General features: G+C 46.1%; 1 protein-coding gene across 4 annotated transcripts in view; it reads right to left on the reverse strand.

The window, feature by feature from the left end:
• LOC116946937 (uncharacterized) overlaps positions 1 to 17,631 on the reverse strand; it is a 120,107-nt gene that overhangs the window by 71,941 nt on the left and 30,535 nt on the right. For all 4 annotated transcript variants that reach the window (XM_076070285.1, XM_032962220.2, XM_076070283.1 and 1 more), the window contains 2 exons: positions 6,273 to 6,395; positions 3,152 to 3,277 (listed from right to left, as the gene is read on the reverse strand). In XM_076070285.1, the coding sequence (XP_075926400.1) occupies positions 3,152 to 3,277; positions 6,273 to 6,395 (249 nt within the window). The remainder of the gene's footprint in view (positions 1 to 3,151; positions 3,278 to 6,272; positions 6,396 to 17,631) is intronic.

Consider the following 17,631-nt stretch of genomic DNA (forward strand, 5'->3'; position numbering starts at 1 on the left):
CTAACAGGCACTCTACCCCAGTCACTTATACCTTCATCAGGAGCTAACGGGCACTATACCCCAGTCACTTATACCTTCATCAGGAGCTAACAGGCACTATACCCCAGTCAATCATACCTTCATTAGGAGCTAACAGGCACTCTACCCCAGTCATTCACACCTTTAACAGGAGCTAACAGGCACAATACCCCAGTCACTTATACCTTCATCAGGAGCTAACAGGCACTATACCCCAGTCACTTATACCTTCATCAGGAGCTAACAGGCACCATACCCCAGTTATTTACACCTTCATCAGGAGCTAACAGGCACTCTACCCCAGTCACTTTTACCTTCATCAGGAGCTAACAGGCACTATACCCCAGTCATTTATACCTTCATCAGGAGCTAACAGGCACTCTACCCCAGTCACTTATACCTTCATCAGGAGCTAACAGGCACTATACCCCAGTCATCCATACCTTCATCAGGAGCTAACAGGCACTATACCCCAGTCACTTATACCTTCATCGGGAGCTGACAGGCACTATACCCCAGTCATTCACACCTTCATCAGGAGCTAACAGGCACTATACCCCAGTCATTTATACCTTCATCAGGAGCTAACAGGCACTATACCCCAGTCATTTATACCTTCATCAGGAGCTAACAGGTACTCTACCCCAGTCACTTATACCTTTAACAGGAGCTAACAGGCACAATACCCCAGTCACTTATACCTTCATCAGGAGCTAACAGGCACTATACCCCAGTTATTTACACCTTCATCAGGAGCTAACAGGCACTCTACCCCAGTCACTTTTACCTTCATCAGGAGCTAACAGGCACTATACCCCAGTCATTTATACCTTCATCAGGAGCTAACAGGCACTATACCCCAGTCATTTATACCTTCATCAGGAGCTAACAGGCACTCTACCCCAGACACTTATACCTTCATCAGGAGCTAACAGGCACTATACCCCAGTCATCCATACCTTCATCAGGAGCTAACAGGCACTATACCCCAGTCCCTTATACCTTCATCGGGAGCTGACAGGCACTATACCCCAGTCACTCACACCTTCATCAGGAGCTAACAGGCACTGTACCTCAGTCATTCACACCTTCATCAGGAGCTAACAGGCACTATACCCCAGTCACTCATACCTTCATCATGAGCTAACAGGCACTATACCCCAGTCATTCACACCTTCATCAGGAGCTAACAGGCACTATACCCCAGTCACTTATACCTTCGTCAGGAGCTAACAGGCACTACACCCCAGTCACTTATACCTTCATCAGGAGCTAACAGGCACTATACCCCAGTCACTTATACCTTCATCAGGAGCTAACAGGCACTATACCCCAGTCACTTATACCTTCATCAGGTGCTAACAGGCACTATACCACAGTCACTTTTACCCTCATCAGGAGCTAACAGGCACTATACCCCAGTCACTTATACCTTCATCAGGAGCTAACAGGCACTATACCCCAGTCACTTATACCTTCATCAGGAGCTTACAGGCACTATGCCCCAGTCATCCATACCTTCATCAGGAGCTAACAGGCACTATACCCCAGTCACTTATACCTTCATCAAGAGCTAACAGGTACTATACCCCAGTCATTTATACCTTCATCAGGAGCTAACAGGCACTATGCCCCAGTCACTTATGCCTTCATCAGGAGCTAACAGGCACTGTACCCCAGTCACTTATACCTTCATCAGGAGCTAACAGGCACTATACCCCAGTCATCCATACCTTCATCAGGAGCTAACAGGCACTCTACCCCAGTCACTTATACCTTCATCAGGAGCTAACAGGTACTCTACCCCAGTCATTTATACCCTCATCAGGAGCTAACAGGCACTATACCCCAGTCACTTATACCTTCATCAGGAGCTAACAGGCACTATACCCCAGTCATTTATACCTTCATCAGGAGCTAACAGGCACTATACCCCAGTCATTCACACCTTCATCAGGCACTAACAGGCACTATACCCCAGTCATTCACACCTTCATCAGGCACTAACAGGCACTATACCCCAGTCATTCACACCTTCATCAGGCACTAACAGGCACTATGCCCCAGTCATCCATACCGTCATCAGGAGCTAACAGGCACCATACCCCAGTCACTCATACCTTCATCAGGCACTAACGGGCACTATACCCCAGTCATTCACACCTTCATCAGGAGCTAACAGGCACTATACCCCAGTCATTCACACCTTCATCATAATTTAACGGGCACTACCTCAGTCATTCACACCTTCATCTGGAGCTAACAGGCACTATACCCCAGTCACTTATACCTTCATCATGAGCTAACAGGCACTATACCCCAGTCATTCATACCTTCATCAGGAGCTAACAGGCACTCTACCCCAGTCATTTATACCTTCATCATGAGCTAACAGGCACTATACCCCAGTCATTCATACCTTCATCAGGAGCTAACAGGCACTATACCTCAGTCATTCATACCTTCATCAGGAGGTTACAGGCACTATACCCCAGTCACTCACACCTTCATCAGGAGCTAACGTGCACTACCTGAGTCATTCATACCTTCATCAGGAGCTAACAGGCACTCTACCCCAGTCATTTATACCTTCATCATGAGCTAACGGGCACTATACCCCAGGCACTCACACCTTCATCAGGAGCTAACGGGCACTATACCCCAGTCATTTATACCTTCATCAGGAGCTAACGGGCACTATACCCCAGTCATTTATACCTTCATCAGGAGCTAACAGGCACTATACCCCAGGCACTCACACCTTCATCAGGAACTAACGGGCACTATACCCCAGTCACTCACACCTTCATCAGGAACTAACGGGCACTATACCCCAGTCATGTATACCTTCATCATGAGCTAACGGGCACTGCCTCAGTTATTCACACCTTCCTGAGAGGTAGAGAAAACACTCATCTTCTCTCGGAATTTCATGGAATCCTGTTGCTCGGCCACCAAAAATCCAATACACCAATGCGTGGATATCAATTAATGACGCGGGAACGGAGAAGCTCCTGAGCTCCGTGAAAATCCAGGCCGATCGTGATGCAAGAGCTCACGCTGAGGACAAGCCCCGAGCCAGCCGGCGGCCGTGGGTCTGCCCGCGGTGCTCCCCCCCCCTCCCCTGGGTCACCTTCGCAGCGTTTGCCATCGTCCTTGAGCCGATAGCCGTGCGGGCAGCGGCACTGGTACCATCCCGACGGGAGCTGGGCGCACTCGTGCTCGCAGCCCCCGTTGTTTACGGTGCACAGGTTGGTCGCTTTGCCCGGCGGAGGTAGTGCGCAGAGGTGGGGAGGGGGAGAAGAGAAGGTCAAGAGCATCGCATCAGCAAAGAAAAACACAAGGACCGTCCGGGGGATAGACGACCCAACATGCTGTTGGGGTAGGTGGCTTTCTCAATGTGCGAGCACTTGCGAAGGCCGGCACAGAATCTCGATTGGACACTCATTTATTCGGAAGAGAAAAATAAACTGCTCTGTTTGCGTGTTTAGCTTGTTGTTCCTTCCCGCCGCCGATTAGCGCGGTCGGCAACGTACGGTGCGATAGAAGTTCAACGTACATTGACAAATTAGACGTAGATAACATCCAGGTTGCCAAGAGACTTCAAGCCCCTGATCAAATTCCCTGTCAACAGGGGGCTAAAGGGCATTTGAGTTTATTTGAACAGTCAAAGTTACGTAGGTATTATTAATATTAACATTGTACCCTTCCCTGCTAAAGTACAATCATATTGCACGTTGAAAGACTGAAATTAATTGTTGAAGGTAAAGTCTCAGCCCTGCAAGTTCTTGCTCAGACTACTGCTGGCAGAAGAGTGCTCCAATACATGGAGCTCTCTATGAGAGCATGTGGCCTAATCTTCTGCATTGGCCAAACATATCGGATATGATGAAGGAAGTACCCACACTTTACCCCACCGCAAACATATCTGACAATTGATTAACTTACATTTAAAACACTGTTGTTCATCAGACAGACGTTTTAATTGATTGGGGAGGGGAGCAGATTGCTATCTCATCTGGGGTGGCGATTCTGACATGTGACGTTTACATGTTAAACGCGTGTTTGGTTCTCTACAAACTAAGCCGTGTCACGTGCTTCCCCCTTAGCTATAGGCCTTACACACAAGCAGATATTGATTTGTCCATACTTAGCGTCTGTGGAGATGCAGGCCGGGCTCTCTCTAGTGTTGTAGCATAGAAGCACCGTGCGACACATCACTATGCATACAATGTATACATAAAAGAACAGAACTCACGTGAAATTGCATGCACAACAAAATTATTTTGAGTACACACGTGCATGTACTTAAACCACCGTTTTGCCAAACGTTATATTAATTTATTTTGCGAAAAGCCAAGATCCTTCATAAATGTCAGGCTCCTGGATAAAACACAAATGTGGAATTTGGATAATCATAAGGCACGATTTTTTTTTTCGTGAGAGAGAGAAAAAAAAAGCAAGCTTCGAATTAATTTTTGTCGGAAAATGAATTATTCCGAAAGCAAAATGGACGGAAAGAGTCGCGATTAATGATTGTGCCTCCATGTGGCGCAAGTCACAGTGAAATGGATGTTGCGTCTCATCTGCACACGAAGCACACGAGTCTCGGAAACGCCGAGCCAATTTTTCTCAACGACGCTCAAGCCCTGGCAGAGAGTCGAGCGCTCTCTGCATGAGTCCGCGCCCTTTGGGCGACCGTAACAAAAAAAAAACGAAAAATAAAAAAAAACCACGGCTAAATTTTGCCGTCCGCTCGCCAAAAGGCCAGAGTGCATCGGTGAATCATACATCATGCAGCTCCCCTCCCAAAAAAAAAAGCCCTTTGCCCAAGTGTGCTGTGAACACTCAGCGCGTGATGATTCCTACGCTCTGTCCACTAGCAAATCAACGCCACTCACAGACGCCAGCTCCGTTAAATGTATAAACGTATAATGTCTGGCCTCGGCTGTTGTGTAACGCGTTACCGGACGGGGCATCATTCATCGTTATGAGTGAAGAAAAAAAAAGAACTGGAATTTTTCCGGAGGGTTCTCTGGCGTGTTGACTTGGTGGTCCCCGAATGGTCATCAATGACTGCTCACGTGATGATACTCATCGGACGCATTTGGCGTTGCTTTATTCGCCCTTCGGTTGCGTAAGAGAGGTCTGCCGAAGTGACTCTAAAAGCAGTTCGGTGGTGTCAGTGTAAACAGCATCCCAACGGCTTGACGGAATTCTCGGCAGGCGGACGGAATTCACAGAGGATGTTTATCCATGTAACTTGGCCTACGACCAAGTCACCTGTTACTGTAAGTATCTCAGCAGCTGAGCCGGGTTGAGCCTATGTTATTACTGAGACGGAAAGCTGCCTGGGAATATTCGGTGCCATCCATGGTAGCCCATGGATGGCAGTACAGCAAATAGATTATTGAATCCATCTGCGTGGATATTTAGTGTTTTCCCCCATTTATACGCATTGGTTTTGTTCCCCCCCCCCACCACCACCCTGTGGATACTCCGGTTTCCTTCCCCAAGCTAAACACACTCATGAGCAAAATAAGCCAAAAACATCCCAATGCAGGACCCTCCTCTGCATTGAGACGTTTTATAATCTCGAGATTCAACGAGGCTGTCATAGGTAAGTAAAGAGCATTTTATATCTATATTAAGACAAAGAACCCCCGTATAGCTTTAAGAGACTTTCAGTGCAAGTGCTGTTAGTGGGCATCTAATAAGGCCAGCATACATCTTCTTTGGTTCTTTCGGTAAAGTCACGTAGAATGAGAATAAAATAATAAATTGATGAAATAAAATAACACAATAAAATTCTCACGACGTTTTATCATTTTATTATTTTATTCTCATCCTACGTGACTTTACCGAAAGAACCAAAGAAGATGAATCCTTGCAGTCACGAAAACTTTAAATCGAAATTTAAGGCCAGCATAGTACACGAGGGGGTGGGTGGCCAGTACCACGCCCGACCGCCTTTGTCTCCCCCAGTGGCGTGATTTTACACACCACACCAGGTACTCATTTGAGGTTGAGTCGACCTGGGGGAGGCCCCGGACCGGTTCAGATAATCGTCAACGGTGCTGGCCATTAGCGGGAATCGAACTCGTGTACCCCATGCTTCGTAGCGCGGCGCACTAACCGCTAAGCCCTCGCTCCCCACTATAGACACGCACACACATACGTAAAACAAATGCATCTAATGAACGAATCCGTTTGAAGTTCAACGTATGGATTGTTAAGGGAGGAAATGCACGCACTGACGCATGTCTTGCCATCCGCGTGCAGCCGAGTCCCTGCGTGGCACTCGCAGTGGTAGCTGCCCGGAGTGTTGATACAGGTGTGCTGGCAGCCCCCGTTGTACGCCGAGCACTCGTCCAGATCTGACGCGCAGAGAAACGAACAAAAAAAGAGAGAGAGAAAGAGAGAAAGAAAGAAAACCCGTTCAGCGCGGCCTTTAAAAGCGATGCACTGCCCAGCTCCCTTTACTTGAGACCGGGCGAGCACCTGGAGAGATCAGACGTGTCTTCTTTTGTTTTTGTTTCAGTGTGACCTGGATAGAGGAAAATAAAAAACAAACAAACACGTCGTAACGGCAGACAGGGTTATAGTCATCTTGGTGACCTGGGTCACTCTGGCAAATGAGACCCATCCTGGTCTCCTGAGTTCTCGCCTGGTTACACAAAATAAACTGGCTGACGTAAATAAACGAAAAAGTGGTTGAACATCACGAACAGAGCAAATCGACGCTTTGGTTGACCGTCATTAAAGCGCACGGGTTTTTTGAGTGAATCAAATTAAATTTTAATTGGGAGTTAAACATTCGAGACAGCAGAAGCCTCCGGAGTGTAACACATTTCAAAACACAGTGTGAAACAACAAAAGAGCTACACATTCCATCAGATTTTATTCCCTTTGGGGGGGGGGCAAGGCAGAGGGCAGAGGTTTAGCGGCAAAAGCACTCTCATTTTCCACCGTCAATGTTCACCACTTCGAATCTAAACCCCCGTTCCCAAGCGCTCAGCGGGAGTCACAGTGTGACAACGCTGGCCGTTTGACAAGAGATGACGACTTTAAGCCTCAAAGGCATTTTATTTTGCTCTTACGGGCATTCAGTGAAATCAACACGCTTTGCCAGGGTGAAAAGTTTCATAATAATAATCATGATGATGATAACTGTTTGGATTCATAAAGCGCCATTCATGCAAATCGCATCTCACAACCGCCGAGGAACCACAGACAAACGGGGAGGCAGCAGTGAGGCCATGAGCCGGTGCCAACAATTGCCCAAGCTCTGCAGTCCTCTCTATATATTAAGATGTTGTTTTCAGCCAGTTAATTAAGTATTATACACGTGGCAGGAAATCGGAGCACCCGCCGTAAATCCGCGCGTGCGAGGGGGCAACACTCAATCCGTATACAGATGGGACAGAGGGTCCGCACTTTGCCGAAACGCCTTCCCTTGGCATGCCAGGGCATGGCATCTCCTCAACGCACACAGGAAGGAAGATTGGCAACGTTTGTCCGGTGATCTGCCAATCCTCACCACCTCCGCAGTGGTGGACTACAGGCGTGCGTGCATAGCCACCACCGCCGCCTGGCTATGAGAGTATCTGTTTCCGTTGTTGGCTGAACAACTCCATCCCTGAATAGCAGATCTTCCCACAACTTGGACAATCATGCCTCTCCTTAAGGGGACATCTCAGATGATGCTGGCTTGTGTCGCCTGAGCCGCCTTTCTTTGTTTGACCGGTGCAGGCTCTCTCTCCTCCACAATCTCCACTCTCTACTCCACAATTTCCACTCTCTTCTGCATAATCTCCACTCTCTCCTCAGTAATCTCAAATCTCTCCTCCACAATCTACACTCTCTCCTCAACAATAACTACTCTCTCCTTCACAATCTCCACGTTATCCTCCACAATCTCCACTCTCTCCACAATCTCCACTCTCTCCTTCAAAATCTCCACTCTCTTCTCCACAATCTCCACTCTATCCTCCACAATCTCCACTCTCTCCTCCACAATCTCCACTCTCTCCTCCACAATGTCCACTCTCTTCTCCACAATCTCCACGTTATCCTTCACAATCTCCACTCTCTCCTTCACAATCGCCACTCTCTCCTTCACAATTTCCACTCTCTTCTCTACAATCTCCACTCTCTCCTCAACGATCTCCACTCTCTCCTTCACAATCTCCACGTTATCCTCCACAATCTCCACTCTATCCTTCACAATCGCCACTCTCTCTTCCATATTCTTCACTTCTTTACGCACTGCCCATCTTCACGAATGGACGATGATCCTGGGCAAGCTGCTCTCAGTTCTCAGTGGGAATGCCACACTTCTTTGAGTTGACGTGCATCAACTTGCTCAATGGGTCAGAGCTTCGGGTCATTGGGCACAACATCATTGAAGGAGCTTTCTCACTCTTTGACCTAATGTTGTCCTCACGCGGAATATCGTTTTTGTTCTTAGGGTTTTTATTTATTAAATAGGCTAAACCGTTTCTCAAGAGCAAATGCCTTTTTAAAATGTCTTCTCAAATAATATAACATACAATTGTTGTTCAACGTTGAATCAATCAAACACTTTTTTTTTTACAAAGTCGTAGACTCATTCGTGAACTTAATCAACATCAGCAATGCAGGTCAGGGAGTATTTGGTGGTTTGTAAAGAGAACATGATATCGTACAGTTATTTATTTAGTTTCAATACGTCTGTTATTTTCCACAATTTTATTGCAGTTGTGCCACTGGGGTTACAACGCGAGACAAATAATCCATTGGGAACTCTCTGAGGCAAGTCCACCACCCCTCGCTAGAGAAGGGTCCAAGGAAGAACACATCAACAAGCTCTGTCTGAGGTGCCATTACTGATCATTTAAATCCCCATTAGTGGCACTGCACTTTCCCCACACTGCCATATTTGTCTCGTGGCAAGTCAACACTGACACTTTATATTGTAAAAATTCCAGAGCTGACATATTTCTTAATTTAAATGAACATTTAATTTCAATATAATGGATTTTTGTGCGTGTGTGGAATCTCTGATGAATGGGCTGAAACCACCAACACCGTTAAACTTGTGAACCTTGTTTAAGCACATGTGACTAAAACCTGGTTCCGAACCCAGGATTTCAGCAGTGCGGGGTTAGTGCCTCTGAGGCCTTAGCCACCTGGCCAACTCCAAGAAAAAAAACTACTAAAATTAAAGACTTTCTGACAAACAAGTATCACCAAGATTGTATCGTCCTGCTAGGATGAGCCACTTGTACAGAGCATAGAATGACTGATAATACCAATTTAGAGAAATCGTAATGAGGGTAAATCTAATCTCTTTCAAGGAAATCGAGCAAATACTATTTCAGAATATTGTACTTATTAATGGAACATACACTCGTTATTGCTGCACCGTGTATTTCTGAGTCATACCGTAGGTTTATTGATCGCACCTCTCACACATATAGATATTTATAGCCAGTGTTTAATTGCAGCCAGGACAGATTGGAACACTGCTCTGGGATTTATTTTGTCCCCCCCCCACCACGTGATATATTTTTTTACATTATCGTCAACAACAACCAAAACACACTACACTGACAACAACGGTGAGTACACGCATCTAACTTGAAACAACCTGCTGCGTAGGATTACACAAGACTAACACGCACGATCGTGTATGACTATTATGGATAAGGGGGTGTGTGGAGGGGGGGTTACGTTGTGTACTCTGGTGGTAGTGCCTTAGGGCCGAGTATCCCCAACTTCGAGTTTAAACGTAAAGAACTGCCTTGGAGAGACGGACCCCCTCGGCTCTGAGAAGGAGGCCGTTTTGTTTGCAAATCCGCGTGAGCCTTTTTCCCTTGGCTTGCTAACACCCTCCTGGTTTTTTTTAGGCCGAATTAAAAAAAAAACAGAGAGAGAGAGGAGAGCAGGGGGCAACGTAGGCGGGAGTCCAGATTCTCAAACATCTTGGCTCACGGCTGTTCCAGCCTAAGTGGAACCGAACACGATATACTGCTTGCGTTTAATAACATCCCATGAAATGCGACTTAAACGCAGGCAGTGCGTAAGTGCGCGTGAGTAATCTATGCCACAGGGATATATTGGGGGGGGCGGCAGGGGGTAATGCAGTAATGCAACATGAGCGGGATTCGCAGCGATGCGCCGCGTTAACTCGACGCGGCGGTGGTGCGTGAGCCACCCTGATCCAGGGCGACGCCCAAGCAACAACAAAAAGCCACAGCGGCGTTGAACCGCTGCGACAGGCAGACCACAGCCCCTAACGACCGCCTGGGCTTGTGCCGCGACGCTGCGTGGCTCTCCGATGAGCTGTCAGGCCGTGCTGCGTTTCGTTTCGCCTGGAAGCGTATTATTAAATAATACACATTACATTTTGATTTAAAGAATTACTAATCTACAACTCATTACTAATCATAATCAATGACTGATTACTAATCGATTATATAATTACAATACCACCCCCCCTCCGCCTCTAATCACTGCACCTGATATGAGTTCAGTGATGACGTCACCCTGCTGCTGCTCTATATAAAACCGGGAGCAAGCGAGGGCTTTACCATTCTGGCGAATTGCCCGATGATGCTGGATGTATTTACCAGCGAAACGTCGTACTCAAACTGTAAATGTTGTGGATTCACTCTTCAACACACTGGTGGGCTAAATTAGTAAATTGTGTTTTGTCAACGTGACACTTTTTTTTTGCTGATTGGCCGTGTCGGGTGGTGGAGGGTTACGACACATTTATAAATAAACGCGATCTAACCCAAAAACCTTTATTATGAATAATATTGGTCGCGAAAGCCTACATGTTAAACTGACGTCCGAAGTTTTTTCCTCCACGCGCAAGGGAGATTCTTCGGGAACTGGAAGCGGGGAAGGTTTAAATCTCCGCAAGTGCCGATGCTTGTGAAATACAAAGTACAATAGTGCAGTGTACTTCAGCCGCCGCGTCGCTTACTCCCCGAGCGTATATCACGAGAAGCAAACTCTAACCCATTAGCCCAGTCCTCCTCAATCCGCCCGCTGGTTTGAGGGCATATCCGAGACCGTGCTATAATGGACCGTTGGAAACAATCACGCAAGCACTGACGTCGTTTATCTCTCGCAATCCCCTTCACCGTTCACAAAGCAGGCTCAGAAGCGGGGTTGCCACTGGGATTACTGGACAGGTGGCAGTGCAGTGCGGAGGAGGCTACTTAGCACAAACGGCTCTTGACATTCACCTCCGATTCCAGCCTCTGGCATCGTGACTGATGACCAGGATGCACCTGAGAGCACGTGTGTGTGTGTGTGTGCCTTCCCAGCTGTCCCAAAGGGGTCAATTGTGGAAGAGAAAAACTCAATGCAAAATAATTCCGCGAACCAGAACACGGCGCATGCATCTGGTGGGTAAAGGTGCAGCCCTGCAATTTGCTTGCTCGTGCCACTGCCGGCGGAAAAAAATGGGCCCCTCATGAAGACAGCTCTAGAGGGGCCCCCCTTTGGCGTACTCTTTCCGGCTCGGGGCGTACTCACACCACTCTCCCATCGACTGACCGTGATCTACCACAATCACGCTGCCGGGTGGACAGAGGCGGCGGGCAGAGGGGATTTAAGAAACGAGCGCCATCGTTTCGACTGCCGTAGCATGGAGAACGAACCGGCGGGCCTCTGGATTGCGGGTCCAGTGTGCGAACCTCTGCCTCACAGCTGCATCACTGAATCTGGTGGCGACAAAGGATTGTGGAACTGAGGCGCTCGAGCAGTTTCCTCTGGAGGAATCCGATGAGCCATAAAGCTCTTTTTCACAGATGCCTGGTAGTTCTTACCTCTGCAGTGATGCTTGTGAACTTGGGATTTTTGTTCTTGTTTTAGATTTTTTTTTATCAAAATGAATTCCAAGTTTGATATCAGCATCACGCTATGCATCGCGTTCGTCTGTTAAAGAACGGACCGTGGAAGCAAACTCCACAGAATTACTTCTTATATCTCGTCAAGTAAGCGTTCAAATCCACACACACACTTCCTCCCACGTGTCCTGCTACACAGACAGATGCTCATTGCAGCGTGATCAAAGTGATATTTTCTAATTCACAGACGTTATTCAGTTTTTGCCAAATTAAATGAATGACGTAATAAAACAAAAATGTCGCGCCATTTTCCGAGTCAAACCAATGTACCATTTCTACAACATTACAAATGGGTACACCACAATTAGTCGATCGGCGTGTCACGTGTGGGTGGGGTAAAGTGTGGGTACTCGCACTGCTACCAAGATGTCTGACGAGCGTGGCAGCGTAGGCCCTTCTGTCAGCGGCAGTGTGAGCAGGCGGGGCTGCACCATAATCCTTGACATATTCATGATTGGTTTGAGGACCAATTAGATCCATCACTTTTTAAACTCTTTATTTCAATGAACCACGATACCTTGCTGATCTCGTCAAGGAGCATAAATCAACACGTGAACTCTGGTCATCCTCGCAGTGGATTTTGTCTGGCCATCCAACAAATATGGTCACTGCATCCCACATTTTCAGATGGGCTTCTGCGGCCGTCTGGAACGCTCTTCCTTCCGATTATAGGAAGCCACTGGAGCTATACACTATCAAGAATAGATTAAAAACTAATTTCTTGAGAACTCCTTTTTGTGTTTAGTTGCTTATCCTTCCCCGGCACCTCTGATTTGCACGGTTGGCTACGTACGGTGCAAAATGCAAACACATTTTCTCCACGAGCATAGATGCATCACACAGCATTCGCATATCACCGGCTGGCCGTCACTTTGTGTTGCACCACAAACACAAACTTCAAACGCTCTCTGCTTATGAGTTGGCATCAGACAATAACCACAAATAATTCCATCTCCTGCAACGTGGGACGATCACGAAGAGCCCACGGCAAAACTGCGGTCAGCAGCCACACGGCGTGGCTAGGGTTTCCATCTTGTGAGATATTAAAGAAGAAAAAATAAACCACGATAGCAGAAAAGAAAACTATTTCACGATAACAGAAAAGAGGAGATATTTACGTGTGTAAATCCATTTTCTTTTGACACAAATTGGGACTTGACCCTTCCCCTCTCCGTAACGTCTGCAAGTTGCAAGGTGGATCCTGTTCACCGCTGAATTTCACGAATGCGCAAGTTGTGCAACGTAAATTTGATTTAGAGAGGCGTAGCGCCGTTGTTTTTAAAGACATTGCACTCACCGCATGGAACTGTAACGACACGACCGTCGCACTCGATGATAGCTGGCGCCAAACTGTGACAAACTGTGCCACATGCCCTCCCGCATGGCCTTGTGGGAGCCTCTGTGTCGATAAAGTTATCGGAACGGAATCGGAAGAAAAACCGATGATGTACACGTAAGTCATTGGAATGTGAAAAGTTTAACCCAAAGTGTGGCAATGCTCACCTCCATTTTTTTGCCGGCGGCGTTTCGGTTATTCACACGGCTACTCCTGATGCCATCCCCTTGGCTCACTCACCATGTGGCATGATCAACTCCTTGCCACATGAAGGAAGAAAAACATGATCGTGATTATGAGATCTCGTTTAACGTCACACCACACTTCTGCAGGATCAAGGTTCCTAACCTCCAAGCAGTGGGTTGTGAGAAGTGAGTGAGCATCCATCCGTGGCCAATATAGCCAACATCACAAAAGAGATTTATTTTTTTTTAATTTGAAAGTGGCCAAATTCCGTTGCCCTACAGCAAAGTAAACGTAATCCAATGAAAAGTTTCCAAGATTACGTGCCAGAATATCCTTCCTTGGCTACTTTTGGCGATCGGAAAATAATCATACGGCTCTATCCATTGATTTCCTTCGCACGAGCACGTAATGCAATATAAAATGTCACCGCTGTCGATAAAAAAAAAAAACATTCACGCTGCGGTGAAGAGGATGGGAAGCGGAGCGCAAAGAAGGGAGGATTTTTTTTTGGAGGGGGGCACTGAATTATTGTCCCCCAACGCCACCAGTGCTGACATCACGTGAGGCTTGCACTCGTGCTTTGGGTATAGTCAGAGCCGATGTGTGTGGAATTAAGTTTTTCTTGGCACGAACCGAACTTTAAAAACATGAATGAATATTACTGCCACTGAGTCCAGTTGTGGAAACCACACAAGTGGAAAATTGCGGCTCTGCACTCACGAACAATTCGTGACTTGAAGCTAAATACTTTTGCGATCCTCGAGGACGCTTCAGTTGTTTTTTGGATAATAACTCAACAACGTTTAAGTTGCGTATTTGTTATCACAACATATTCAAACGGGCCCAGCTGCCTTTTCACGGTTCCATACATCTCCACAGCAGTATTATATTACTCTGAGAATCCGATAAGACTCAACGCAGTTTATTTGATGGCATTAAAGGGTTTCATAAATTATTGCTATCAATAATAATAATAATAATCTATAGCTGCATTTTATTGTAATTCTCATTGGCCTTTCCATTAATCCTGGTAGGCCATCCGTGACAGCAGAAGAGACGAGGAGGATGGAATAAGAACGGCTGTGGAGATGCCTCCGGTGCAGGCCAGGAGGGGTTGAGGGAGATCAAGGATTAGACGCATGTTGAACTTCATTCACACCATACGTAGCCAACTGCGCTCATCGGGGAAGGATGAGAGGATGCGGTGGAATGAGATACGAGTGGACGTGGCCAGAGGAGAGGCACAGAATAAGAAGTTTATTTCAGTTTTCAGTTTATTTATTTTGGTATAGCCCTGTGTGCCATTCGTCTCTTGAATCGGGTGCAACCACAACAAACAAAAAAAACAAAAACACGAACAAGAAAAACATCTTAAAGTGACTATGTGACTGTGCAAACAGAAAATCCATGAAAAAAAACAGCAAAATATTCCTGAAAAAAGCACCGTACACCAAAGCTGTGTGCAAAAAATCCCAGTGGGATGCAAGTCAAACAACAACAACAACAACCACAAGAAAACTTAGATTAAGGCCATCAGTCTAACTCCGTACTACAACAAAACAAACATGTCCAAACCAAAAAAACTTTTCGAAATCACCAAAAAATAAAGCCACAATTGCAACGTAACAGTGATCATAGGGACCTGTGACGGTGAAAGAGAATCTCAGAAGCCGAGCCCATTACAGCAATGAGACTTTGGGCTGAGCAAACAAAGAGGAATACAAACTCGCTGCCAATTGTCAATCTACAGCTGAAGATATCCCCATGCTAGGAACTGAAGTATACGTTGTCCGTAGTGCCGGTGTCGTGACCCCCTACTGCGCCACCTCTCCCCGCCGGCGAACCGATTCACAGGTCAATGTTTGCACACGGGACGTCCCACATAACTGTTTCATTGAGACGCACGCCCACGTGTGCGTGTCAAATGGATCGGCTAAAGTTAAGCTTCATCGTGTACATCACGAAATTTTAATAAATGCAGTGCGCACACTCTCGTTGGCCCACGGCCAGGAGCGGTTGTGCCCGCTTGAACGTGAACAAACAGGAAATCAATGTCACGCGCCAAAGCCACGTGGTTTGATGAAACATTATATTGCAGAGAGCCCGCGCACAATTTTTGACAATTTACGGGCGGCCTGAATCTTGACAAATTCACGTTTGCGCGTGCGAGCGGGCGCATGAGTTTATACGCGTGCCTTTGGAGGTGTTTATACAAGTACACTTCACGGAGTTTATTATGGTTTCGTTTTTCAGCAGAACTTGCTGACGAATATACAAAACCAAAGCATCCTTGGCAGTAAAACTGCCAACTCACATGCTACACGTCTCTTTATGTGTTTTCATTATAATTGTTACAATGCAAACATAAAGTAATACATTTGATGAGTGAATGTGTTCAAACAAACAATATCTAACTTGTTCCAGTAATATATCTCTAGTACACAATAGGTTTACAAATGTTTCTTAGAACTTACCCTCATAAACGTATTTGATGATAATAATAGTGATAATAATCATCATCATCGGCCATGATCTTACTCACTGCTGGATGAAGGCCTCTGAAATATCGCTGCCATCCGTCACAGCCGGTGTTACAACAATCCATGCAGCTCCTGCAAATGAGTTGATCTCATTGCTCCGTCTACAGAGCGGTAATCCTCTAGCAACAGTGGCTCATCTTCTTAACCTGGGGATGCACGCTGCACCCCCTGGGTGTGCGAGATGCCCTTTTTGGGGGTGCGAGACGTGGCCAGATTTTTTTTTAAATAATCGAAAAACAAATTAAGCACGGGCACGTGAGTACAACTACTTTATATTCTTGGTTCTTTCGGTAAAGTCACGTAGAAGGGAAACAATAAAATAATAAAAATATAAAACAATAACATTCTCACGACGTTTCGACTGCAACACAAGCAATCATCATCAGGTGTGAAAAACCACAACAAGAAAATTTGAAAAAAAATTATTGTTGTGGTTTCCCTTCTACGTGACTTTACCGAAAGAACCAAGAATATGAATCCCTGTAGTCACGAAAGCTTTAAATTAAAAAATACAACTACTTTGTTTCATCAAGCCTATTTATTAACGTTATAAAAAAATTAGATTGAGAACCTAATGGGTGCAGGCAGCAGCAAAGATTAAGAACCGCTGCTCTAGCAGGTGATCTCTCCATCAGCTACCATTCTGTCATCAATCTCATCCATTAGTGTGCTTGGCTGCGTGCGGTGTGCAAGAGGTTCAACGCACATGCATACAACCCTTCAAGCCATGTGTCTTGCTCCAGCCCACCTACTTTTCTTAATCATCATTATTGTAAAATCTTGACTTAACGCTTTCGTGACTGCAGGAATTCATATTCTTTGGGTCTTTCGGTAAAGCCACCTGATGACGATTGCTTGCGTTGCGATCGAAAACGTCGTGATATTTGTACTTTTTTTTTCGAATCCCAAGCTGTGCGCGTGAACCCGATGTCCTGAGTTAGATTACCCGGCCATGGCTAACATCAGTGGCGAGTGATGTCTTAATTTGCCCAGGGCCCCAAAGCTTCACCAACCCGCCCTGAGCAACATGGTGAAGTACGGTCAAACAACTCACAATTTACTGACATGGCGTTGGGATACTCTCATCCACCAGTGAATTCACAAAGGCCTGTAAATAATATACCAGCGTGCTCTTAAAATCACACACGTGTGTTTTTGAAATGGAAGTTCTTGGCTGTACAATGGACATTTTTTTAAATTATATTATTGACCCAGTCTACCCATATGGTGTCTTGGCATGAGCTCGAAACATCTTCTCGCATCAAAGTTGGTCATTGACCCTGTGGTTCAGTAATTCATTTTGCCTTACGCAAAAAATAAGCACAACAAGTGTAGTTGTAGGTTAGTTTTAGTTTATTTAAATTTATTGAACAGATGGTCCCGTTTAGCCAGTTGCCCGGCTATTTTACAAGGGAGATTCGTGGTGGTGCGTGAGCACAGCAGAAGTAACAAAAACAAAACACAGCAACATCGGTATTAAATGTCGACTTAAAGCTTTCGTGACTGCAGGGATTCATCTTCAACAGGACTGTCCGGAAGACAGTGCTGTCTTCCGGACAGTCCTTCTTCACCTGAGGAAGGCTACTTGTGTTGTGGCCGAAACGTCGTGAGAATTTCATTCTGTTATTATTATTTGTATTATTAT

The sequence above is a fragment of the Petromyzon marinus genome, chromosome 28 (genome assembly GCF_048934315.1).
Source record: "Petromyzon marinus isolate PM22_M1 ecotype Great Lakes invasive population chromosome 28, UKy_Petmar_22M1.pri1.0, whole genome shotgun sequence".
In the NCBI taxonomy this organism is placed as follows: Eukaryota; Metazoa; Chordata; class Hyperoartia; order Petromyzontiformes; family Petromyzontidae; genus Petromyzon; species Petromyzon marinus.